The sequence below is a fragment of the Aspergillus melleus genome, assembly GCF_016097325.1.
Source record: "Aspergillus melleus strain CBS 546.65 chromosome Unknown contig1, whole genome shotgun sequence".
In the NCBI taxonomy this organism is placed as follows: domain Eukaryota; kingdom Fungi; phylum Ascomycota; class Eurotiomycetes; order Eurotiales; family Aspergillaceae; genus Aspergillus; species Aspergillus melleus.
Window position 1 is genome coordinate 970,603 of NW_025763370.1, and position 23,117 is coordinate 993,719.

The 23,117-nt window shown below is 51.6% G+C and overlaps 9 protein-coding genes across 9 annotated transcripts; 5 read left to right on the forward strand and 4 right to left on the reverse strand.

The window, feature by feature from the left end:
- Nucleotides 1-912: 912 nt before the first annotated feature.
- On the reverse strand, nt 913-2,035 carry LDX57_000383 (NifU family protein; the record flags this gene model as incomplete). Its single annotated transcript, XM_046082030.1, has 3 exons — nt 913-1,068; nt 1,139-1,675; nt 1,754-2,035. 3 exons carry the CDS (start codon nt 2,033-2,035, stop codon nt 913-915), a joined length of 975 nt encoding a protein of 324 aa, XP_045937987.1.
- A 760-nt stretch (nt 2,036-2,795) lies between these two features.
- On the reverse strand, nt 2,796-3,479 carry LDX57_000384 (uncharacterized protein; the record flags this gene model as incomplete). Its single annotated transcript, XM_046082031.1, has 1 exon — nt 2,796-3,479. The coding sequence occupies one exon, from the start codon at nt 3,477-3,479 to the stop codon at nt 2,796-2,798; it is 684 nt and encodes a 227-aa protein (XP_045937988.1).
- Nucleotides 3,480-5,048: 1,569 nt separating this feature from the next.
- LDX57_000385 (zinc finger HIT domain-containing protein) lies at nt 5,049-5,750 on the forward strand (the record flags this gene model as incomplete). The annotated part of the gene is made up of 2 exons (XM_046082032.1): nt 5,049-5,149; nt 5,252-5,750. The coding sequence occupies 2 exons, from the start codon at nt 5,049-5,051 to the stop codon at nt 5,748-5,750; spliced, it is 600 nt and encodes a 199-aa protein (XP_045937989.1).
- Nucleotides 5,751-8,719: 2,969 nt separating this feature from the next.
- LDX57_000386 (putative Ras guanyl-nucleotide exchange factor RasGEF) lies at nt 8,720-12,164 on the forward strand (the record flags this gene model as incomplete). The annotated part of the gene is made up of 6 exons (XM_046082033.1): nt 8,720-8,980; nt 9,093-9,420; nt 9,492-9,677; nt 10,043-11,541; nt 11,598-12,026; nt 12,081-12,164. The coding sequence occupies 6 exons, from the start codon at nt 8,720-8,722 to the stop codon at nt 12,162-12,164; spliced, it is 2,787 nt and encodes a 928-aa protein (XP_045937990.1).
- A 614-nt stretch (nt 12,165-12,778) lies between these two features.
- LDX57_000387 (LYR motif-containing protein) lies at nt 12,779-13,138 on the forward strand (the record flags this gene model as incomplete). Its single annotated transcript, XM_046082034.1, has 1 exon — nt 12,779-13,138. The coding sequence occupies one exon, from the start codon at nt 12,779-12,781 to the stop codon at nt 13,136-13,138; it is 360 nt and encodes a 119-aa protein (XP_045937991.1).
- Nucleotides 13,139-13,674: 536 nt separating this feature from the next.
- Nucleotides 13,675-14,910, reverse strand: CTU1 (putative PP-loop ATPase superfamily protein; the record flags this gene model as incomplete). Its single annotated transcript, XM_046082035.1, has 1 exon — nt 13,675-14,910. The coding sequence occupies one exon, from the start codon at nt 14,908-14,910 to the stop codon at nt 13,675-13,677; it is 1,236 nt and encodes a 411-aa protein (XP_045937992.1).
- Nucleotides 14,911-15,320: 410 nt separating this feature from the next.
- On the reverse strand, nt 15,321-16,196 carry erg2 (C-8 sterol isomerase ERG2; the record flags this gene model as incomplete). The annotated part of the gene is made up of 3 exons (XM_046082036.1): nt 15,321-15,658; nt 15,799-15,825; nt 15,914-16,196. The coding sequence occupies 3 exons, from the start codon at nt 16,194-16,196 to the stop codon at nt 15,321-15,323; spliced, it is 648 nt and encodes a 215-aa protein (XP_045937993.1).
- Nucleotides 16,197-16,305: 109 nt separating this feature from the next.
- Nucleotides 16,306-17,954, forward strand: xgeA (putative endoglucanase). The gene is made up of 2 exons (XM_046082037.1): nt 16,306-17,395; nt 17,474-17,954. Exons 1-2 carry the CDS (start codon nt 16,878-16,880, stop codon nt 17,874-17,876), a joined length of 921 nt encoding a protein of 306 aa, XP_045937994.1. The 5' UTR covers nt 16,306-16,877; the 3' UTR covers nt 17,877-17,954.
- Nucleotides 17,955-18,275: 321 nt separating this feature from the next.
- PCL1 (cyclin family protein) lies at nt 18,276-20,396 on the forward strand (the record flags this gene model as incomplete). Its single annotated transcript, XM_046082038.1, has 2 exons — nt 18,276-18,289; nt 19,145-20,396. 2 exons carry the CDS (start codon nt 18,276-18,278, stop codon nt 20,394-20,396), a joined length of 1,266 nt encoding a protein of 421 aa, XP_045937995.1.
- Between the last annotated feature and the right edge of the window lie 2,721 nt (nt 20,397-23,117).

A 23,117-nucleotide genomic window follows, 5' to 3' on the forward strand; every position in this document is an offset into this window, starting at 1 on the left:
TCCTTTCATCGCCTCTCTGTCTCTCTCGCCTCTAGGATAGCAGTTGGAAGAGGGATCCATGATAGGTAACTAAATGAGGGGGAAGAAGTTGACACCGTATAGGTAATGGACGACCTCGATGGAAGTAAAACCTAATAAATTAACTGCTCCATTTCCGGCATCCCAAAAGCATAACCGCCGGGGGGTTCTAGAGCCTGAATCCAGCCCATTCCAGGTCAACGAGCGTGGCATGATCATTCGCCCGCCGACAGGTGACAGGTGACAGGTGAGATGATGGCCGGAAGCAGGTAAGGAAGCCTGTCAAGTCAAAAAAAAAAAAAAAAAAAAAACCTTGACTCCACGTGCGAGAAGAACTCGACAATCAACTACTATTAATGATCTATCAGATATCAAGTGGTTTCTTTTTTACTCCTTTGGGAGAACTCTCTCGTGGCGAAATGCTTCAGCCTTTCTCTCTAGCTACACGTTATTTGGTTTGGATGACCGCTTCCACAAGCCGCAAATCTAGCCGATTTTTGCACCGGAGTAGGTAGTTGGTACTTTTGTCCTTCGGCCATTGTCGGCTGCGGCGGGGGGAATGGTTTCGACCGAGGCGCTTGCAGTCAATTACCGATCAACGACCTCAGCGGCTCAGTGACACAAGCCCTCCTCAGATGGTTGAGTGCCATTGACTCTAGCTTTGATCATGCATGTCATGTGCATACAACTTCTAGACCGAGAGTCTAAACTAAGTGAACCAAAATTGATATCTGATATGGTACAATTTTCCACAACGTGAAAAGGCTAACAAACATGACAGGCCAGGACTCTATCCAATCATTAGATCTGTAACAATAGAACGCAACGAACAAGCGGTATATCCAGATAAACCAAACATGCTGTATTCGATTGGTTGATAAAATAAAATTTTTTTTAAGCAGCTGAGTCCAGAGTTCCCTTGCCTCCCGTAGAAGCAGTGGCTTGGGGACCCTTCTGTTGGCGCAGCTTCTCTTCGAACTTGGCGAACTCATGCATGGAAATCTCTTCCTCCTCGTCCATAACCTGCTCGACTCCCTGAACTTCCTCGATCTGTTTCCGGAATTGACCTGTTAGCCCAGAAGGTATAAGAAAAAAACGAACGCAAAAAGGTCCCACTTACATAATGCATCAGCATCGACTCAATACCATTCTTCAACGTAACCGTGCTAGAATCGCAAGTCCGACAAGCACCGCGCAACTTCAACATAACGATACCATTCTCGAACCCACGGAAGTCAATATCGCCACCGTCCTCCTGAATGGCGGGACGAATCCTCGTCTCCAAGAGCTCCTTGATCATGCTGATGACCTCCTCGTCATCTTCGTTATAGCTGAGCGAGTCCTCCTCGCCACCTTCCTGCGCCTGCTCGCCGGTCTTGGCCACGGTGTTGACGATCGCCTCGCCGGAAGTGACGGTTTGCGTGATGAGGCTGAAAACCTCCGGCTTGATGTGCGCCCAGTTGGCGTCGCTGGCCTTGGTCACTGTGATGAATTCAGGGCCGTAGAAGACCGAGGTGATGCCGTCGACGTTCATGAGGTTCGCGGCCAGCGGCGAGGGGTGCGGAGGAGCGAGCGTGGAGCGAGGAGAGAGGTACTCGAGGAACGAGGTGGGGAAGTCTTCGGGCAGGACGCGGTGGTTGGGGATGAACTTCAAAGCCTATACATCCGAGTATCAGTATAAGTCGAGCCGAAACATCAATGGAAGAGTCTGAGGGAAAAAGATGCTTGGACTTACATCGGGATTCGGCGTGTTCTCCGTCTGAATAAAAATCGATCGCTTGCTATTCGGCGACAATCCATTCACCCGCGAGGATTGCTGGTGAGGCCGCAAAGACGGCCTATGACGAGCCTCAGAGGCTGTGATGGCGGGCAGACGAGCAGACCGATGGACATTTCTGTAAGATCCAAACACGCTGGACCGGGCCGTCTGTTCGGCCGCGCCCAATGGTCGCGCCGCGGACCTGACGCTGAAGATCGTTCGTCGGAGCATGGCTCCAGATGTTGAGCTGACCGACATATTGTAGTATGTGTAACCGTACGCTTGTCCGGGTGGCGTGGGTGTGTCTTCCAGAAGGAGTTGATGGAGGCCAGAATACTTTCCTCCGACTGCCGGCCTCTGACGCAATGAGAAGCACGTGACCTTCGGCAAAAGATTTGCTGATAAATCCAGCGGATTGCCGGCACCAATCAGATTGAAGCAGTTTGACATGCTGCGGTAATCACAATCGTACCAATGGATTGCAATTGCTCGATGACAGAAAGAATTGTCGCGACAGGTACTGGCTAGTTTAAAGCAGGGAAGATGTAGGTAGAAAACTAGGCTACATGGATCCGTTAATATTTATCATTATATCAAGATAGTATCTATACACATACTCTTTGCTGGCTATCAAAAAGAAAAAGGGCAGAAAAAACACCTCTTCCAACGGCGAAGTCATTATTTGTATATAAATCCAGGGACGCATCATTCATAGTGATATCTCTTGGAATGATCATATAGTGTGCTGCCTGTCCCGCAATATTGCTAGAAGTCAGCCAGAAGATGTTGTTATAAATTTTCTTCGATTGTGGAATGGCTCCTCGATGACGTTCAAAAGCATGAACCGCTGAATACCAAAGGCCCCTATCCAACGTGATATGCAATGTGAAGGCGGCCTTCTCCTCGGTGCTTGGTTGAAGTACATTGCATTGGAGGCCGACAGTCTGCATAGGTGCATGTCGATTGACCAGAAATGTGATTGGTCTTGTTGCTTCTGAGGTTGGATCTTGACGAGTCATCAAGAACCTCCTTCGGGCGATTCCACCTCGGGAGAGATAGACTCCTGCCTCTGAGAGATCCGGTATTTAGGCCATACCATGTCTTTCAACAGAGGGCCAATGCCCAGGCCCAAGTGAGACAGAGTCATAAAGACAGATTGACACCACTGATGTTTCGGAATGATCTCTTGCACATTGTAGAATTGTGCAGCTTGACTTAAAGGTGCCAGCATTAACTGCGCGCCCATAGTCTTCAAGTCGGGCTGTATACAATAAAGAACAGAGCGGCAAATTTCATCCGCATAATGCTCGGTCAAGGCCGTGAAATCTGCGGCAGTCTCCGAGCCCGGTGTTGTTGCGGTGTCCGTTTGGTCACTAGGAGTGGGACATGTTTTGGCTAAAGTGTAGGCATCCCCAGGTTGCCCAAGAATGCCGAGTAATTGGTCGATGAGCGGGTAAAGAAGTACCAGCGTGGCCCAATAGGTTTGTTGGGACTCCGCACAGGCCAGGGACGGAAATTGAACATGGCCCAAAAATATGTCTGTAGAAAGAGAGCTGCGGAATCCTTGCAAGATAGTAGCGTTGGGAGACAACGTCGAAGGGCTACCAAGCTTCTTTTGCATGGCAATGCAAGACTCGTGCAGTTTTCCCTCGAGGGAAAGACACCACGACAGCAATTGTTCACCAGTTTGTCGACTTTGCATAATGCCTTGTCTATTGCACAGGGAATAATGGTCAACTCGCTCTATGAGAGCGGTACATTCTGCCAACCTGTCGATAAGTCCATCAATTGGTTCGGGTTTCCCCGTACCTTGCGATGACCTAGTTCCCCATGTCGAAGAGTTGTAGAATGAGGCCGTTTTGCGCTTTCCAATCGCATCGCATAGCTAAGTTACAGATCCTTAGCACCGCAACAAGAGATCCAGCCCGGACGGATTCACGCAGACTTACAGTAACGTATTTCAGTTGCCGATGGAACAGTTTTTCGGCGATAGATTCATCCTTCCGCTCAGCACATTGACCTATGACCGCATTGCTACCTTGCACATGGGCTATCCAGGCCATAAAACCCGGTGGCGAGCAATTTATCAACTTTTGACGGTTAGGTTGCCATACACTAGATTGAGCGGATGCAAAGGCATGCTCACTTCATATATCTGGAAGATTACAGTCGTGTACAGAACATCCTTGCCGAGAATGTTGCCCGAGTTGATTTGACCATGTAGCGTCCGAATTGCATTACCATATAATCTGGTGCTATACTGTAATAACCGATCGTCTTTGTTTTGCTTCGCGAGAAAGGCCGATGAGAGGGAGGTTATTGCCTTGTCCAGGAGACGGCTACCCCGGCTTAGGTCCGGAAGAGTCTCGAGGATGTGCCTTTTCGACTGCGATTGAGGAGAATACCAATCGATGAAAGACTGGAGCAATTGGATTCGGACCTCCGTATTGACACCTAGTCGAGGGATCTCTGTTTCCAGTTGGTTTGACCTGCGCGATCCGGGGTTGCACGCGACGGCTTTGGATGGTTGGATTGGTTTCTGAGAGCTTTGTTCCATCGTATCCATGGATCTGTGGATAAAGACCCTATTCCGTTCATAGCCGGTGCAGACATGGCCATTTTTGACGCAGCGAAGGCATTCGGGTTTTGTCTCATCGCACTATGGGAGCCGAGGATTAGAGGGTGTTCGAAATCATTCTCTCCCCTCTACCCCTCTCGCTCAACAGACCAAACCAATCCGTAGAAAAACATCTAGAAGAGACTAGTTCTCACCTTCACTTTCCGGCGTCGGCACGTATTGCACCCCGTAGATTTGAAGGGAATGCCGCCCATAGTTGGAGATCTGATGTCATACCAGACGCTGCCAAGTCCGACAAGCGTAGGGAGGCCGTGCTGGATGTTGGAGATCTCTATGCCAATCGTCCATTGAGCGCCCGATAGATTTCTCCATGGAGATCCGAAGTCGGGGCGGTGACAATTGCAGCTCTTCTTTTCCTGAACTCATTCCTTCTGGACGCATCATTTGGAAAGTGGAAGGGCGGCGCGTTCACGTGAGGGCGGCTAAGGAACCATTTTTTGGACTTTGGCTAAAGCTGTTGATCGATCCACCGCCTCTCCTACCAACGGTATTTGGGCATTCAGGATCGACATTGCTGTGCAGACCTTGCTAAGTGCCTGTGAATTCGGTGCTTGCTTGGACCCAATTACCTGCTATGGTCCATTGAATCCCAACAATGGCCCGGGATTTCTGAAAATCGACGTTGCTGCCAAAATGTCTACGAGTACCGAAGCCGGCAATAAGGCTGCTGGTACTTGCGAGGTTTGTACCTCGGAACCATTCAAATACCGCTGTCCCACATGTGGACTCCTGAGGTATGTTCTCAGTCCGTTTGGCATGAGCATCAATCCGAAGAATGGAAGGAAGACCGCGAGTGGAGACATGGACGACAGCAAGTACTGACGAACGGGTTGTAGTTGCTCACTTGCTTGCACCCAATCCCACAAGATCTACTGCACGCCGAAAGCGCCGTCGCCCAAACCACCGCAAGAAGCAGTTGACCCGTCCCCTCAAGACCAAGACGAACCCAATGGCTTGATCGACGGCGAGGGGGCTCGCGAAACCCGAAATGCCTTCAACCCGAAATTCTTCGCGTCGTCTCCCGAGTTGAAACAATTATTCGACCAGTACCCATCCCTTCGTGACGAACTGCAAGACATCTACAAGGCCACACTAGAAGAAGAGTGGGTAGAAGTGCAAACACATGGGAATCGACATCGATCTTTCCATCGGGGCAGAGGAGGCCCACGGAACCGAGGACCTTGGACTCGCGAAAAGGGCTTCAATCGAGGTTTAGGAAAGGTTCGGAAGTTTAGAGAACGGTGTGAAGAGGGGTTGGAAACGGGGAAACCCGCGGAGGGGCTCATGCGCTTTATGAACCTGGTCAATGGAGAGCATCCTGAGGAATCTGGGTGATCACACGATGCTCTTATGGGATAACACGGGAGAAAATTTCCCGCCGGGCTTTCCCATCGGACATCTAGGATCAATACTACGTATGACTCGGTCGCCTAAAGCCACGACTGGATTTTCAAACGTCGGTGGTCTTGAACTCGCTATGCCGAGGGATGCATAATGCGAGCTTGTGGCAACAGCACTCTCAAGCGCAGCTGAGACGAAATCAGGATGCCTTCTGCGCACCTTACCGAGCCATGGAGATTGTTTTCAAAAGACCTTGGTCGTTACGCGCCCGGAGTTGGTACCAAGAAGGTAAAAATGCAACCATCTGGGCCACGACCAGCCTTTTGGCATTAGCCAGTCGTAGCTCTGCTCCAAATCCGCCAAGATTCATAGAGAGGGCATTTGGAAGCCGAGGATGCACAAGAGATTAAACCACATGAACATCTCATTGAAATCACCTTTATCGTTTGCTTCAAGAGAAAGCAAAGTCCACGTCCGTAGAAGTACAATGTACGCGGGCCGAGAGTTACTTTGTACATCTGAATCATGCTGTAGACAATATATCGGGAGAGGTCTCCGCCACGACTCGCGATGTACGTCTACTCTGTACGCCGTAAGCATCTTGGCTCTGGCGAAAAGCCGGGCTCGCTGCATTACCCCGAGACGGAAATGATATACGCACGAGACGTTCTGTCATGGAGGGATAGTCCACCGGTCCAGCAGTCTGGGGGCCGTTGCTCATTGCAAGACTGTGGATACTGGATAGACTCAGCCCTCAGGAAGTGGTCCCTTCAGCTCGGATCCTTCAAATCCCAGCAGGCGGCACAAGGTAGTGTAGACTGCCCCTGCTGTGTAGTCTGTACTCCGTCTGTACTTCGTAGTACTTTTTTTGTACATACATAGCGCAGAGTACACGAGCCAGACAACAGACTACTGCATCTGTCATGCTCCAAGAGAGACACGGGAGAAGTCGACTTGGGTCTGGCCAAGCAATTTTGACATTTACGATTTACTTGTAATTTCCAAACCGACAGAAAGCCATGTGTGACCGTCCAAATGCGATGGAAATCCTCAGAATTGACTCGTCACTTCAACCCACGAAAGCCAAGTTCTCCATCTGTCTGGGCCAGACTGTCGTCGGTGGAGCTGGACAGGATCAATCAGGTCAGGAATTACCCGACCAACCCAACAAGTTAGTGACAGTAGAACAGACTAACAGATCCTCACGATACTCGGGATTGAGAAATCTCACGAGCCTTTTGGCCGACCTAGGCACTTTTCTTTCCCCCCCTTTCTCTTGTCGACCTTCCCATTCGAGGGGTCGAGGATTCAACACAGACCGCTGGGCCGGATGTGATTACGCGGTGAAGCCCCCAATCCTGTCGCAATTATCCCCCGGGGGGGCTAAAGTTCCTTCCTCAAAGGTCTAGTGGCCTCTTAGGGCTTGACCGGAGCCGTCCAAAAGACTCAAAAAGTGATCCGAGAACGATACGATAGTAACGGCACCCCCCGGTAAGCGAACCAGCAAACGGGGTTTTCTTGGCCGGTGGAGGGTGATTTGGTTTGTCGCGTTAGTTAGTGGCTCCGCCGACAGCTGTCAGCACTCAGGCCAAAAGGGAAAGAGAAAACACCAGGGTTGATGATCTAAAAAAGCGCATCGGTGGTGCATGGCGGGGCAGGGTGTTTGAGAGATTTAACAAGTAGACAGAAAAGTCAGAAACAAAAACAAAGACGGACGGAGATCGTCGCCGAGGTGAACACCCGCGTTGAAAGGACGAAAGCAAATGGGAGATGCGGATGGCAGCCCCCTTTTCTGATTGGGAAAGAGAACAGACCAAGGAAAGGTTGGAATTGCTTTGTAGAGAACCAGGGCGATTCATTGTTATCACATCTTGGAGGAATTTCAGCCGACGGATTCGATCCGAGCCATTAGTGAGAGCCAGAAATATATAGATGATAGATTAACGATTATAAGTGATAGCGTATAGATCGAGTGATGGCGTTTTCATATACCGTCGATATCCACCACGAGCAAGCAAATAAAAAAAATCCAACCATACATATTTTATGCTCTTCTCCCACTCTCTCGGGGAACTCCTTCTGCAACCTCGAGCACTCAGCAAGCAGCGACTAACAGGCCGGAGCCACACGGACTGGGACTGCGTTATCCACGCCGTGTGAAGATCCCACCTCCTCGTATATCGGATCTCCGGAGTACAACTGCTCTGTGAAGGGTACTTCTTTTTATTTCTCTTCTTTTTTTTCTGCCCTTTGTCTCTTATATCTCTCTCTTTTGTTCTGTTCTTTCCCTTCCTATTCGATTGTTCTTCTTTTATAAACATCGTGGTGACAGAGTCGGCCGAAGGAGCAGCGGTGGACAAGGACCGGCCCAAATCCGCTCTAAATCGATATTTTCTGGGGCTCCAGTCAGATCTTCCCGTCTTACGAATTACGACTTACGCCCATCTTGACTCGCCTGCCTTCGTCCTCCATTTTCTACTTTTTTTGCCCTCTTTCTGATACGTCACTGTCTATCCGATCTCTCGTAAGATTCGTCCAACTCTGCAATCGTGCAGAATTTCCCCGAGGGCTAATTTTGGTCTCGTTTGTGTCCAGTTCATCCCTCGGCCTTCTTCTCTCTCCATTGCAAGTCCCGTCCAAAAAAGAAAAAAGAAAAGAAAGAATAGAGACAGAAAAGAAAAAAAAAAAATAAGCGCACCAACACCAACAGCCCAAGTCAAATCTTCAATCCATCAATCAATCAGTCAATCGCTGACAGTCAACTCCCCAATCGCCCGAACAAACATTCCTTCCTCGATTGCTTCCCTTCATTCTCTTCGGATTCGGTCGCGAGCGACAATGGATGAGCTGCCGTGCCCGCCTCACTTACTCATGTAGCAGTTGGACCTTGCGCTGTCGCACCTTGTTTGCTCTCTATCGGATACTTCCCCTTCGCGCCGCCGCGCCGCGCATTGCTCCTCACCATGACTTCTCAATACCCTAGAAGAGAACGAGCTTCTAGCGACAGAGCTCAAGCCCAGCCCGTGCCGTCCATTCCTCCCCAACGACCCGGTCTACAGAGCCGAACCATCTCCGCTCCTGTCGGCGGCCTCTACAAACTGAATACGTCCAACATCTCCGGAATGGATAGCGGTCATAAGGTGGATCGCGCGGTCATAGAAGAAGATGAATTCCTGTCCTCGCCGGGAAGAAACGGGGTTTCGTCCCCTCGGGCAGGCGATGAGGTATGACTTGGAATCAATTCCCTCGGTGCGCCCGGTGCAGCTGGAAAGTCCGGGTTGGATCTACAACTTTGTTCTGGGGTTCTGACTATGTGTTTATCTTTCTTTGCGACAGCCGCTCCAGAAACCGAATTTCCCCCACGTTACCATTGCCGTCGTCGGTCGAGATCATGTCGGCAAGACCACCTTCATCCAAAGCGCCCTTGACATGAAACACCCCCTGTCTTCCCGAGCCACCACAAAGAAGATGTCTCTGGATGGAACGGTCTACCTGGTCCGCCTGCTAGAAGTTGACGTGAAAGAGGTCTCTGTTTCTAATAATGGCACCGTGAGCTGGCCGCGGTTGGGCAATGAGTCGGCATCGGCTCCCACCATTGACGGAGCTCTGGTGATCCACGACGTCACCCAACCCGCCAGTCTCCCCGATCTGACCGGACTCCTAGGTGGGTTATCTACTTTCACATCCTTCTGTTCGCGCTCGCGGCGCAATTGCTGATCTGTCCGCCGGAACTAGATGCCTTGACAACGTTGTCATTCCCGTTTGTGTTGGTCGCCAGCAAATGCGACATCCGCAACTCCGATGGACCATTCGAACCCCAGCTAGATAACTACGAGATCCACCGGACATCACCCGAATCGCCGCGATCACAAAAGATGTGCATCGCATTGGTCTTGCGGGCCGTGATTGGCAATAAATATGGTAAGTGTTGTGGAATTGCGGCGATCCTACTTTACCGTCTACCTACTATTCATCCCCACCACTCAATGGGTCAATTGGAAAGGAAGAGGACAAATAACAGAAAAGAAAGAAATTGAAAAGAAAAGAAAAAGACAAGACAAGAGAAAAAATGCCAACACGGAGTACGGAGGACAGTGACGGTCCACCACGTTGACGCTAGTCCACGGCGCGGCCTGGAATTTAGCGTTCGCGTGCGTTTCCTGGTGCTCTGCCGATCCGCAGTTGCAGTTAGACTACTCTAAATTTTTTATTATCTCGCTGAGCTTGGCTTGGGATTTCGGATTGCTAACGTTTTCTTTCTGTTCTTTCTTTCCCCCGTCGTCTAGACCTCATCGATTATTCTTCCAATCCCTTGCAGGACTGGCATCACTCTCGCGCCAATTCGGAGACCCCAACGTCCGTGTTCGCTGGAGCCGCGGGCGGCCCGATTATTAGTCCCTTCGGTTCAGGAGTCGATGGGTACGGTGTCGACCGTCAGCCCACCGACCAGACGACCTCTCCAAATCTGGCTTCCAATGCCCAGCCCTCCCGATATGCCCGGAGCAATTCGTATCCGGTGCGACCGCAAACTCCCCCCTCTGGCTCTCGGCTGAATTCACGTCGACCGTCGGCCGCGGAAGACTCCTCGCCCAGCAAGGATCGCAATCGACAGCATCGCATGCACACCGCCTGGCGGAACAGTGCCGGGTCGGATGCGTTTAACGGTTTTCTAGACATGGAGGAGGAAGAGGAGATGGAGGGTCGCCCCAGCGCGCCCTCCAGCCCGGGGAGCAAAGAGAAACCTCCCGGCAGCGAGGGCTCCTCGTCGAACGATGCCGGCTTTACGTTTGACGAACTCGTGGATCGACTGGTCGCCCAGCCCTTATCGAAACAAGATTCCAAATTCGCATCGACCTTCCTCTGCCTCTATCGCAAATTCGCCGCGCCGTCCACCTTGCTGAACGCGCTGATCAATCGATTCGAACGGAATGAGAAACACATCGCCGACCAACTGACCCGCATTGCCGATCAGTTGCGGCTCTTAAACATCATGTATTTGTGGGTGTCGGAATACCCTGGGGACCTGGTCTATCCTAAGACGAGGAAGCGCATCACGGATTTCGTTGCGACGCTGGAGAAGAGTCACTTCTACATGTTTGCCGCCAAGGAGGTCGGCTCGTCGCTCGAGGTCAATGCCGAGGATGACGATGTGGGATGGCCATTCCGGGATGGCGATGTCGAGGGCTTTGACGGGCAAGAGACCTTCCTCGATCATTCCGGTCGCAGCTCCCCGTCCATGTTCCTTGGTGGCGCATGGAACAATGGTGATGACACCCACGACGACGAAGAACAGGAAGAGGAAGAGGATCCTATCTACAACATGAGTGCGTTGGACCTCAGCGAGGGCGCAGCAGACCCCTCCTCCAGGCTGACCGGGACCCTGTCGAGCCCAGTGGGCGACAAACCCGGCACCATCCCCAGCCAATCTTTTACCTTTTTGAACTTGGAATCTGCGCAGCGAGAAGCGCAGAACTTGGAACTCACATCCCGCCTTCCCATGGCCAAAATACAATGGCGACAGATCATGGAGATCCCCGACGAGGACTTTGCGCGCGAGTTGACCCGGATCGATTGGATCATGTTTAATTCCTTCCGACCGCGGGATCTCGTGCGACATGTCAGCATATCAGGACCGGACAAGGACAAGATCCAGAGCCTAAAGCACGTCAATCGCATGATCAAACAATTTAACCATTTAGCCTTCTTCGTCGCCAGTTTTATCCTCTTCCGAGATAAGCCGAAGCACCGGGCCAAGGCAATGGAAAAATTCATGAACATCGCCTTGGTATGCCCCCCTCCTTTTCGCCTGCTTTGAATTTATCTAACCGCTTAATCTGATAGAAACTCCGCCGCCTAAACAACTACAATTCCCTCGGGGCCGTGATCGCCGGAATCAACGGCACGCCGGTCCACCGACTCGCGCAAACCCGCGAACTCGTGCCGGTCCAAACCCAGAAAGATTTCATGAGGTTGGTCATCCTCATGGGGACGCAGAAAAGCCACTTCGCGTATCGACTGGCCTGGGACAATTCTTTCGCTGAACGCATCCCCTTCCTGCCGCTCCACCGCCGCGATCTCGTCTCCGCCGAAGAGGGCAACAAGACCTTTGTCGGCGATAGCAAGACGCGCATCAACTGGCGAAAATTCGAGGTCATGGGCGAAGTGGTCCTGGGGATCCAGCAGAGCCAGAAAACACCGTATTCGCATATGCATCGGTATGAGGAGGCGGCTCGCTTGATTCTCGATACGAGATTATCTGGCGATGATGAGGTTTGTCTTCCTTCCCTTGTCCACTATATCTTCCCGTATACTAATGACAAATAGGACTTATACGCACGCAGCACGCACGTCGAGCCTTCTGCTGGAGGCGATGGCGGACGACGAAAGTTCGGCTGGTTACGGTCGTAGCGAAACCGTCCTCAAAACTTGACTATCTCACCGTGGATGATTTAGACCCCACCCCATGTATCACATGTGAAAGTGATGAAATGATTGGAATAGAGCCGAGCCGACCCAGCGAAGCGAAGCCGAGTTGAGTCAGAGGTACAGTGACACGATTATATGAGCTACAGCCATACTACCAGTTGACGAGATGCCTGATGAATTGATGATGATCGTCTGGTCTATGATGTACATACAATACAGTATCTATTATTGAGCAGGGCATATGAATTATGTCTAATGTACCAGGGTATTCTGCCTAGATGAACAAATCTGTAAACAGAAGTAGAAGTAGCTCAGGATACATTGTAGTTGCAGCTGAAGTTGAGGTGAGGTTAAAATCGACATCACGTGATCCATACCTCCGGCGAAAAAAGGCACCTCCGCCCATCTCCGCCATCACCTCTTACAATCTAAACCAAAACCACCCAACACAGAACATCCCTACCTCTATCTCTTCCCTCTGCAAACGGAAACAAACCCAACCCCCACACCAAAAGAAAGAACAAACCAAAAAAAAGCCATCCAGCAAAATCTCAAACCTCCCCCCCCCCCCCCCCCCCCCCCAAAAGAACCCCAAAATGAACAAAACAAGAAGTACCTACCGCGCCCTCCTCCGCGAACTCCCCCGCCGACAGCTCTCCTCCCCGACGCCTCTGCACCAGCGCATCCGCGCGCTCTACCGCGTGCCCATCTCCGAAACCCAGCGCTCGAACCAAACAGCCGCCGAGGCGCTGAGCCACCGCCTCCAAGAAGCAGAGCAGATGGCGCTGTATGCGCGCGCGCAACGCACGTATGCGGCGCTCGTCGAACGGTATAATCCGGGTATGACGATGGATGAGAAGGAGAAGATTAGGTTGACGGCGAGGAGGGTGGGGTGGGATTTGCCGGTTGAGGCGGAGGGGGAGGGTCAGGCTGGGGGTCAAGGGGAGAAGAATTGAGTGTGGATGATTGTTTGACTTCAACAGGATGGGAGAGAGCTTTTTCTGGCCATTTCTGTTCTTTGGTTGGGACTTGATCTGAGATGGATGGGGTGATGGGATTTCGGGGCCCGAGGGGATGGGATGTATTTATATTGGAATTTTGGTTTCGTTTGGGCTATGTATTTATGTACAGTATATTTTATGATTGCGGGGTTTTATTCTATTTGGTTCTTGTATGTATGTTGTGTTGGTCATGTTCTCGGTGTTAAAGAACGGGATTGATTAGATTAAGAAGGCTTTTGTTCTCTTCTCTTTCTGTCGCTGGTTCTTTCAATGTGTCTGTCGACGGTGCGGAATGAGACTGGACTGACGAGTCTGCCATTGGCTTGCATTGCGACGCCAATCGACTTTGGTCTCAGTCCGTCGGTATGCACCTTTCATGTTCCATACATTCGAAATGTATAGACAGGTCATACTCGGCGCGCTGTGCTCTCCAGCATTCGCGCTGGATCTTTCAATCAGATCGAAGTAGGGGTATAATCTGAACCCATTGATCAACCACCCAACTCCACCTTCTCCATCTGTCTCATCAACGTCGAGCTGCCCTCCTCATCTTCAATTCCCACCTCGATCGACGTCTTGGGCCGGTTCCGATTCAACCCCTCCAGCAGCGCACATGCCTTGCATACCTTCTGACTGGAGATATACCCACAGCGCTCGCAGTTATTCATGGTCTGTGTCTTGATCTGCTTGGGAATCCGCTGCCTCACTTTCATCGAGTACGCGGGCTTCGACTCGGTCTTCGCACCGTCCATCTTGATTTCCGTCTCTCTCGACTCGGCCACCTCATCCTCTGCCAACTTCCTCTCCATCTCCGCCATCTCGCCGCCTCTCGTGCGTCCATTCTGGCTACCACAACCGCCCATCGACTCCCCCGCACCGCCGCCACTCTGCTTCACCTCCGGCGGCACCAGCTGGGCCATATCCTCGCCACTGCGCACGATATCCAGAATGGACGAGGGCCGAATCTTCTCCAGATCCTTGATCAGCGTGCGCGCACTGCCCCGAAACGCCTCCGGCGAGTAAATGCACTCGGTACTGAAATAATCCAACTGCTTATGATGCGCATACAGCACAATCTCCTTCTCATACGCATATTTCAACGGCTTAGAGCGCTTAACCTCCGACATGGCCGATCCCGTCACGATACTCGTCCCCCTCGAGAGACGGGGCAAATCCCCACGGAGCAAATTCATCATAACCGTCTCGGCCACATCATCCGCATTATGCCCCGTCACGACATGCGAGATGCCCAAACGCGCCGCGCCGCGATCGAGCGCCTGCCGCCGAAACACGCCACAGTAGGTACAGTTACCCTTCTTGCCGATCTGGGCCACGACCTGGTCCATCGTCCAGCCGTAGAGTTCGCCGTAGCCGACGATCTCCAAGGGCATGGCGTATTGCTGGGCATTGCGTTTCACGGTCTCGAGGCTGTCGTCACGGTAGCCCTTGATGCCTTCGTCGATAGAGAGTAGACATAGTTCGAGGCCGTAGTCGTAGCGCTCGTTGAGCGTCTTCAGCACCGAGGCTAGTACCGTGCTGTCTTTGCCGCCGCTGGCGCCGATGGCGACGCGCTCACCGCGCTGGAAGAGGGAGGTTGATGTGATGGTCTCGTGGACTTCGGTTTCGAAAACGTGTAGGAAACAGCCGCGGCAGAGCTTGTGGCGGTTCTTGGGGCGGATGATGACCGCGCGAGCGGATTTGCAGTGAAAGCAGGGAGTGGGCGCCATTTTCGTGTGTGTCTGTGTGGGTTGGGGTTTTCACTGGACAAACGGCGCGACGGTGGAGGGGTTCGATTTATTTTGGATGGTTAGAGCGAGAAGCCAGTCATTTCGACGATAATGAATTAATCGATTGTAATTGAATGGAGGGGGAGAAAATTGGTTTATCGATAGCGATTAGTCATGGCGGGCGGTTGTGGTTTGCATAGTTTGCTTCTACCTCAAACAAGACAAACAAATCATTGACCGGAAAAATGAGGTCGATTAAAAATATCTAAATGATAAAGATAGATACATACAAGAAAAGCCCCAAGAATCGTCATAAGGATCTTCATTACCACCCCAATTCCTGTAGTATACAAAGCCGTCTATCACCATCTATCCAAATCATATCATTACAGACCAATTGGTTCGAAAGTTTACATCTTCCCCTTGAACAAGTTGGAGATCATCTCGCGACCCGTGATGCGCGACGTCGCCCACAAGGTCGGGAAGTCCAGGGTACTCGAGAAGGTATCAGCGTAGCCAAAGAACAGCATAGGAGGGATCCAGCCGCGGGCGTATTCCAGCGCAAAGCACGACTTGTCCATCTTGTACTGCTTGACCTCGCCGCGACGGAGGTGGTGGACGCTGCCGGCGGGATAAACCTCGGGTTCGAAGGAGCCGGGGACGTAGGCGAGCTGAGTACCCTGGAGGATGTTGAAGTAATCGTCGGCCGTGTGACGGCCGGTGTGGCCCTCGGTTCCGATGGCGGTACCTAGGAAGTAGAAATGGTATGAGTTGGAGTCTAGACTGGTAGAGGTGGATAGGGGTAAAGGGGGAGACGATATTGGGCTGGCTGCCTAGGCCCCGAGAGCCGAAAGCTTGAAAGAATTGAAGAACCGGAGGTAAACTAACCGAAGATGATCAAGTATTCAGTAATACCTAAAAAAAGGTCGGGATTAGTACCATTGACCCTCTTTGTGTCTCGCTCTCCTCTCTCCATCGCAGTGGAGCGGATTGGAGAACTCACTGGCATGGATAATATACATGGCACCCATGGCGCCACCTGCATTGTTGAAGACCCATTCCTCGTCCTTGTTGATGTGAACCGAGGGAACCTTCTGCTCCAATTCGGCCACAATGTAGTTGACGACGCTGCGAGTATCCTCGCCGTGGGCGGCAATGGCGCGCTGCGAAAGATCGTGCAGATGGCTGGGGTCGAAGATGTAGAATTGCTCGAGACGCGACTCGAAGTAGTTGTAGAAGCCGACTAGGGCGGCCAACAGAGTGACCAGGATGCTAAAGAACTGCATGACGGCGGATGTACCGGAGAGGAAGGATTATGGGGAAGAGTGTCGAGAGATGAACCAGAATCGGCGCATCGACTGTTTACTTCGGATGCCAGAAAAGCCGAAGGCGGTGGGAAGGACTTGGCATTTGCTTTGTATGCACTGTTTGTCTGTCTCTCTCTTCGATATCGTCCATCATTCTACACCGTACCGACTTTTCTATATCTACGTCGATATCTACATCTACCTTGAAGTGTCTATCTGTCTATTTGTCTGACCTTCCCCCAGACTCCCGAAGTCTCGAGCCTCTGCAAGACCACGTCATGGCTCCTCTTCACCACCGCCAACCTTGACCATCTTGAAACGGAAGTCTTCCGTCTCTCTTCAGAATTCCAGGTCTTCAACCGAACTCCTCCAAATCCTCCACCAATATTCGTTCTCCCTAATCCCCCGACGATCCGCCATGTCCCACTCCAAACTCCGGATAAATTCCAACTTGGTATCCTCCCTCCGAGATGGTCGTCTCAGGTTGAATGGCTTGATTCAGTTGATCCACCATTCACGCGGCCCACCAGTGCCCCATCCAGGCACCGGAAATTGAATTAAGCTTCCTCGCGGCGTGCGGTGGCTGTCACTGGCTCCGAACAACGGTTCCTTTTAGCCTTTTTAGCCTGCAGACCAATCCGTTCGAGATGTTTCTGGTTGATGGGGTGTGTCAGGTCCCGTGGTCCTGACGATTCAGGATTTCCGATCAGGAGAGTTCGGGGGAGGACGCGGAGCTATAAGAATGGCCCTCATCTCGCCCTCTGTCGGTTGAATTCCTTCTCAGGCTCCAAAGAAATTTCTCAAGGAACTCTTCCCACCGGTCAATTCCATCTCTTCCGTTTCATCTCCGTCACAATGAAGTTCCTCGCCGCTCTTGCCCTCGGCTCTCTCGCCTCCGCCAGCTCCGTCACCCGCCGTGACGACTTCTGCGGTCAATGGGACACCGTGGAGTCGGGTGATTTCACCCTGTACAACAACCTCTGGGGCTCCGGCAACGCCGACAGCGGCTCGCAGTGCACCGGTCTCGACTCGGGCTCCGGCAACGAGATCGCCTGGCACACCAGCTGGTCGTGGACCGGCGGCCAGGGTCAGGTCAAGAGCTTTGCCAACGCTGCCTACTCCTTCACGGCCAAGCAGCTGAGCAGCCTCAGCAGCATCCCCACCAACTTCAACTGGAAGTACGTCATTCTCCGACCGGCAATTGATTGGTTATGAATAGAAAAGGATATGAGAACTGAAACTAACCTGTGGCGTAGGTACACCTCGGGATCGGACATTGTGGCTGACGTTGCCTACGACCTGTTCACCTCGTCCACTGCTGATGGCGACGAGGAGTACGAGATCATGATCTGGTTGGCCGCCCTTGGTGGCGCCGGACCTATCTCGTCGACCGGATCGGCCATTGCCAAACCCACGGTCGCTGGAACCACCTGGGACCTCTACCTGGGCCCCAACGGCCAGATGCAGGTGTACAGCTTCGTCGCCTCGTCCAGCGTTGAGAACTTCGAGGCCGACCTGGTCGACTTCCTGAAGTACCTGCAGGAGAGCCAGAACCTGCCCTCCAACCAGTTCCTCACCCACATCCAGGCGGGTACCGAGCCCTTCTCCGGCAGCGACGCGAAGATGAGCGTCTCCTCCTTCAAGGTGTCGATTGCCTAAACGCCCATAGTTTGGAATGGAATGTGAATGAAGAGGGGGTGTTTCTTTTTTTAGTTTGAGGAGGAAGAGGGGAGAGGGGAGAACAGAGGGGGGGGGATGGGGGAAGTATTTACGCGCCGCGTTTCAACCCTCCTGCTTGTGTAGGTGGGATTGGGATTGGGTGTTACCTTGTACATAGTCAAACAGATTCTAAATATAACCGGATCCAGCACAAATCGACAGTACCTCATGCGACGAAGAGGATTCCATCACATTAACCGCCGGGCGAGATGAAACCACAAGAAACAAGAATAGAAACGGTCGGCGGTTCTGCACGACGGGCGCTTAACTGCAGGAACCGGCCTAAAATCACGTTCTAAGGACGCGCCGGTCCCCTCAGATGGCAGGAGGGTGCATGCAATGAATGGCAGTCAGTTAGTGTTTTCCCCTCGAGGGAAGCATGTCTCTCATGCCAATTCCCCACCCGAATCCCCCCTGGTTGCGCCAGCAGGAGGCGACAATCGAAACGCGCCGTCCCAAAGCGACGCAACCCCTTGAGAGGGCGAGAGGGAGCGACAAGGAAGACCAGGAAGCAACCAAGAATTCAAAAAGAAAAGGGAAAAAAAGCATTGGACTCGTGTTCGAGGATCGGAGGGGGCGCACAAGCCAATGACGAGGATCGTGAGGGAGGGAATGCAGGCAGCGCGTTCAACCGCCGTCCTTGCATGGCCAGCCTTTCTCAGCTCGTTGGTTGGACTGATTGACTGGATGGAACTCGATCTGGTTCTTCTTACTTATATCGTCCGGTTGACGCTCCTTTTGGCTCGTTCTATTCTCATATGCTCAACTCACGGGGTGGTTTCTTCCTTCTCATACACTGTCGTTTGATCCTTTCCTTAGTTCTGGTCATTTCTGTCTCTCTCTCTATTTGTTCTTTACATCTATATAATTAAGAGACTCCCCGGTGTCTCAGTCTCATTTCCATCGTCGGCCATTTGTCTCTGATCAGTCAGGTTGACACGACAACCTTCTGCATTCCTGCTGGCAGGATTCCTACTGTGACCTCAACGCCAACATTCCTTTTTCTACCACCCTAATTGATCGCTGCAATTTTGTTCTTTTTGATTGAAAGACAAACACTTGCCAACCTTCATTTTTCTCTCTGCTCTCCCTCTCTTTTTCTGTTCCTCTTCTTCCTGTTCTCTCTCTCATCCTCCCTTCCTCCATCTCCAAACCCTAACTACTACACTCTCCCATCCTACTATGGCCAACCAGCCATCCTTCTACAGTATGGACAACGTCCAGACGCTCAACCGTGCCGCTCTGCAGGAGTTTATTCGACAGCCGGTGACTCGTGAGATGGTGGCTCATCTGGCCCTGCAGGCCTCGCGGGTCATTCGCTGCGAGTCGCACATGACGGCTTCCCAGCCTCAACATCACCAGCATCACCAACACAACAACAACCAACAGCAACATGGCCAACCCACGCCCCCAACTACCCCGCCGTTGGATGTATCCTCGCCCTTGCCGTCCGTCGAAACCTTCATCGTTTCGTTGGTCACTCGTTCCCAGGTGCAGGTGCCTACACTGATGACCACCCTGGTTTACTTGGGTCGACTGCGCGAGCGACTGCCCCCGGTCGCCAAGGGCATGCGCTGCACGGTGCACCGTATCTTCCTGGCCTCGTTGATCCTGGCGGCAAAGAACCTAAACGACTCCAGCCCCAAGAATAAGCACTGGGCCCGCTACACCACCGTCAAGGGCTACGACTTTGGCTTCTCCCTGCCCGAGGTCAACCTGATGGAGCGCCAACTGCTCTTCCTGTTGGACTGGGACACTCGCGTCACCGAAGCCGATTTGCTGCGCCATCTTGAGCCTTTCCTGGCGCCCATTCGCCAGCGCTACCTGCACTACCAGGAGCGCGAGGCGGAGCTGCGTCAACCCCGCGAATGGCGCCGTCTGCACGCCTCTGCCGAACTGCTGGCCGGTCGTCTGCGTCGTCAGAAAATGGAGGCCCATGCTACGTCCGATACGGGCCGGCGCCAGAGCCACCACCATCGCCAGCGATTGCCTCCCAGCCCAGAGTCCCTTTCTTCGCTCTCGTCGTCCGGCGCCTCGCCTGCCGCCTCCCTGGCTGACACCGATCGCTACCACCCGTATTCGTCGCGCCAGCGTCCGACATCGCGATCTCCGCCGTCCGTGCAGGACGTCCCCATGCTCTCGCGCGCCGAGACCGTTCCCTCGCTCAGCTCGCGCGCTTCCAGCGTTGCTCCCAGCTCTCGCGGCGACACGCCCGCCAGCCTGCGCACCTCCGGATCCATCTCCAGCATGGAGGAAGACGTGCGCGTGGCCGATGCGGCCCGTAGCCCCTCGCTGCACGGCGGATACGTTCACCTGTCGGACGTCAAGATGGACGACGCGCCGCCGTCCGGCAAGAAGATGCGCATGTCCGGCAGCCACGCGGGCGGCGGTGGCCTCGTGGCCCGATTCTTCGCCTCGGCGGCTGGATCGTACATGAATGGACGCATGCGCCATGTTTGATTTTCTTTCCTTGTTGTATTGATCTCGTTCCACCTGAGCTGGTCTCATTCCGTCAATTTAATACATCTATCACATTTTCCTATCCTACATGTCCTTCCAACTCCATACCCAATATACGTGTTCCTCATTCTTTCCCAGAACTTTCTCTAATATCCTTCGATATGACTTTCATTACTTTTTTGTTTAAAAGTACTTGATGCCCCCTGTTCTTTCCTTTCCTTCTATCTCTGGATGTGCAACAATACCCAGGTTTACACCAGTCTCTCGTTTCTTGCATACATATACACGCTTCTATCTTTTTGCACGGTCGGCGTTCTGCTTTCTTCTTTCTGCTGGGACAAACGGACGGATTGGTTGGGTCGGACAATCGGCTGGGCAAATACAGACTGTTATCCTTATTCTTACTGATAAGACTTGTTCTTGTTCTCTGTTCATCTTGACGGTCGCTTTCACGTTGACGTTCATGTTCATGTTTCCATTTCTCGTTCCATCTTTGTCATATCTACTCATCTCCGTGGGTTCTTTTACTTGTTCATGTCCATGTTCATTTATGAGGGTTTCTGTACGTATCATGCTTTCTTGTCTTCTTTTAATCTTGGTCTCGGCGTGTACGTGGGCTTTGCTTGATTATATACTATACAATAACATATTACATTAAATCTATCGTTTCATTCTATATTATCCTACCATATCTCAGACCAACAATAGACCTCTAGAGTAAATATAACCTACCTACCTACCTACCTCTTCCCAAAATCACATCTCTTCAACCCCACGCAGTAGATAGAGTAAGTACGGGAGTACCTCTCCCCAAAATCCAGATCCAGATCCAGATCCAGATCCCAATCCAACAAACCCCGCACACCCAGACAGACCCTCATTATCATGTCTCAAATCCAGCAAAATAGTCGAAATGTCCAATCCGTCTCCTCCTTGCATGGTCCGACCCGACGACAGGCCTTGCCTTGCCTTGCCTTGCCTTCCCTGTGCGTGCATTAGTCTTCCGTGCCCTATGAGACGAGCTTAAATGACGCGGACGCGGTCAATAGATCGGTGGCCCTCGCAGGAGGCGGTACTTTTGTTAATGGGTCGGCTGTCCGGTCTTTCTTTTTTGGGGAAGAGGGGGGGGGGGGGGGGGGGGGTTGAGACATGGTGTTAGATACTATGCGCCACGCGTGGTGATGGTCTGTCTGCCCTGGTTATGGAGGGTATTGTACTCCGTACATAATCAAACATTGGTATTGTTCAGGTGTCAAGGGGTTCAGGTTAGATGCAGTTATAGGTTGTGTTGTGCATAAGATGCATAATTTATTCATGGTATGCATAACTTTATGAATATTGTATGTAGTTCTTAAGTTATTCGTAGTTTAGATAACGTAATCGGTAAGCGAGCGCCGCATGCAAGCGAGCGCCGCAGCTCACGCGTTTTGACTCCGGTCGAAAACCTCACTCAATTCAACTACCAGCCATGCCTCCAAAAGCGCGTCAAAAGGCTAGAAATCTAGCTGAGCAAGAAAGCAGGATCCTATTAGCGATTTCTGCTATTCAAAAAGATGAAATCCGCAGTATTCGTGAGGCAGGTCGTATCTTTAATATTCCTGAGAGAACCCTCCGTCGACGGTTTAGTGGTATCCCAACACGTCTTGAAACACACGCCAACTCCCATAAAATGACTCAAAATGAGGAGATTTCGCTTGTACGATAGATCCTATCGCTTATTCAACGTGGAGCACCTCCCCGACCGTCTCATGTACGAGAAATGGCCAATATTCTTCTTGCTGCCCGTGATACTACACCTCTTCAATCAGTCGGACAGAAATAGGTCTACAACTTCGTCCAAAGGCATAATGAATTGAAGACATGCTTTTCTAGACGATACGGCTATCGGCGTGCCCAATGTGAAGACTCTAAGATTATTAGAGAATGATTTGACCATGTACAAATCACTATAATGCAGCATGGGATTGTATCTGAAGATATCTACAACTTTGACGAGACTGGCTTTGCTATGGGCCTAATAGCTACTGCTCGGATAGTTACTAGAGCTGATTTCTATGGTAGAGCACGTCTTGTACAACCAGGAAATCGAGAATGGGTTACTTCTATTGAGTGTATTAGCTCTTCTGGATGGGCGCTTCCACCTTGTATAATCTTCAAGGGAAAGGTCCATATAGAGGGCTGGTATCAGAGTGATCTACCACCTGACTGAAAGATTGAAGTCAGCCCAAATGACTGGACTAGTGATAAAATAAGCCTTCGCTGGCTTAAGAATCTCTTTATTCCTATCACTACTAGTCGTACAACTAGGAAATATCGTCTCCTAGTTCTTGATGGCCATGGCAGTCATCTGACACCTCAGTTCGACCAGATATGCAGTGAGAATAATATTATTCCTATCTGTATGCCTGCTCATTCATCACATCTACTACAACCTCTAGATGTTGGCTGCTTTTCACCACTAAAGGGTGCATACGGACATCTAGTGGAAAAACAGATGCGCCTTAGAATCAATCATATTGACAAGCTTGATTTTCTTAAGGCATTTCCTAAGGCACGTACAGAGACTTTTACTGCTAACAATATCTGCAATGGTTTCTCTGCTACTGGGCTAGTTCCATATAACCCAGAACGAGTGCTCAGTCAGTTGAATATTCAACTAAGGACTCCTACACCACCAGACAGTCGATCAACCAATTCAGTGCCTAAGACACCCTATACCAC

Excerpts from the sequence above, each read along its gene's own strand:
- xgeA (XM_046082037.1), top strand. The coding sequence starts at position 16,878 with ATGGGGTGTGTCAGGTCCCGTGGTCCTGACGATTCAGGATTTCCGATC. Across the intron at positions 17,396-17,473 it reads CCCACCAACTTCAACTGGAA|GTACACCTCGGGATCGGACA; the intron begins GTACGTCATTCT and ends CCTGTGGCGTAG.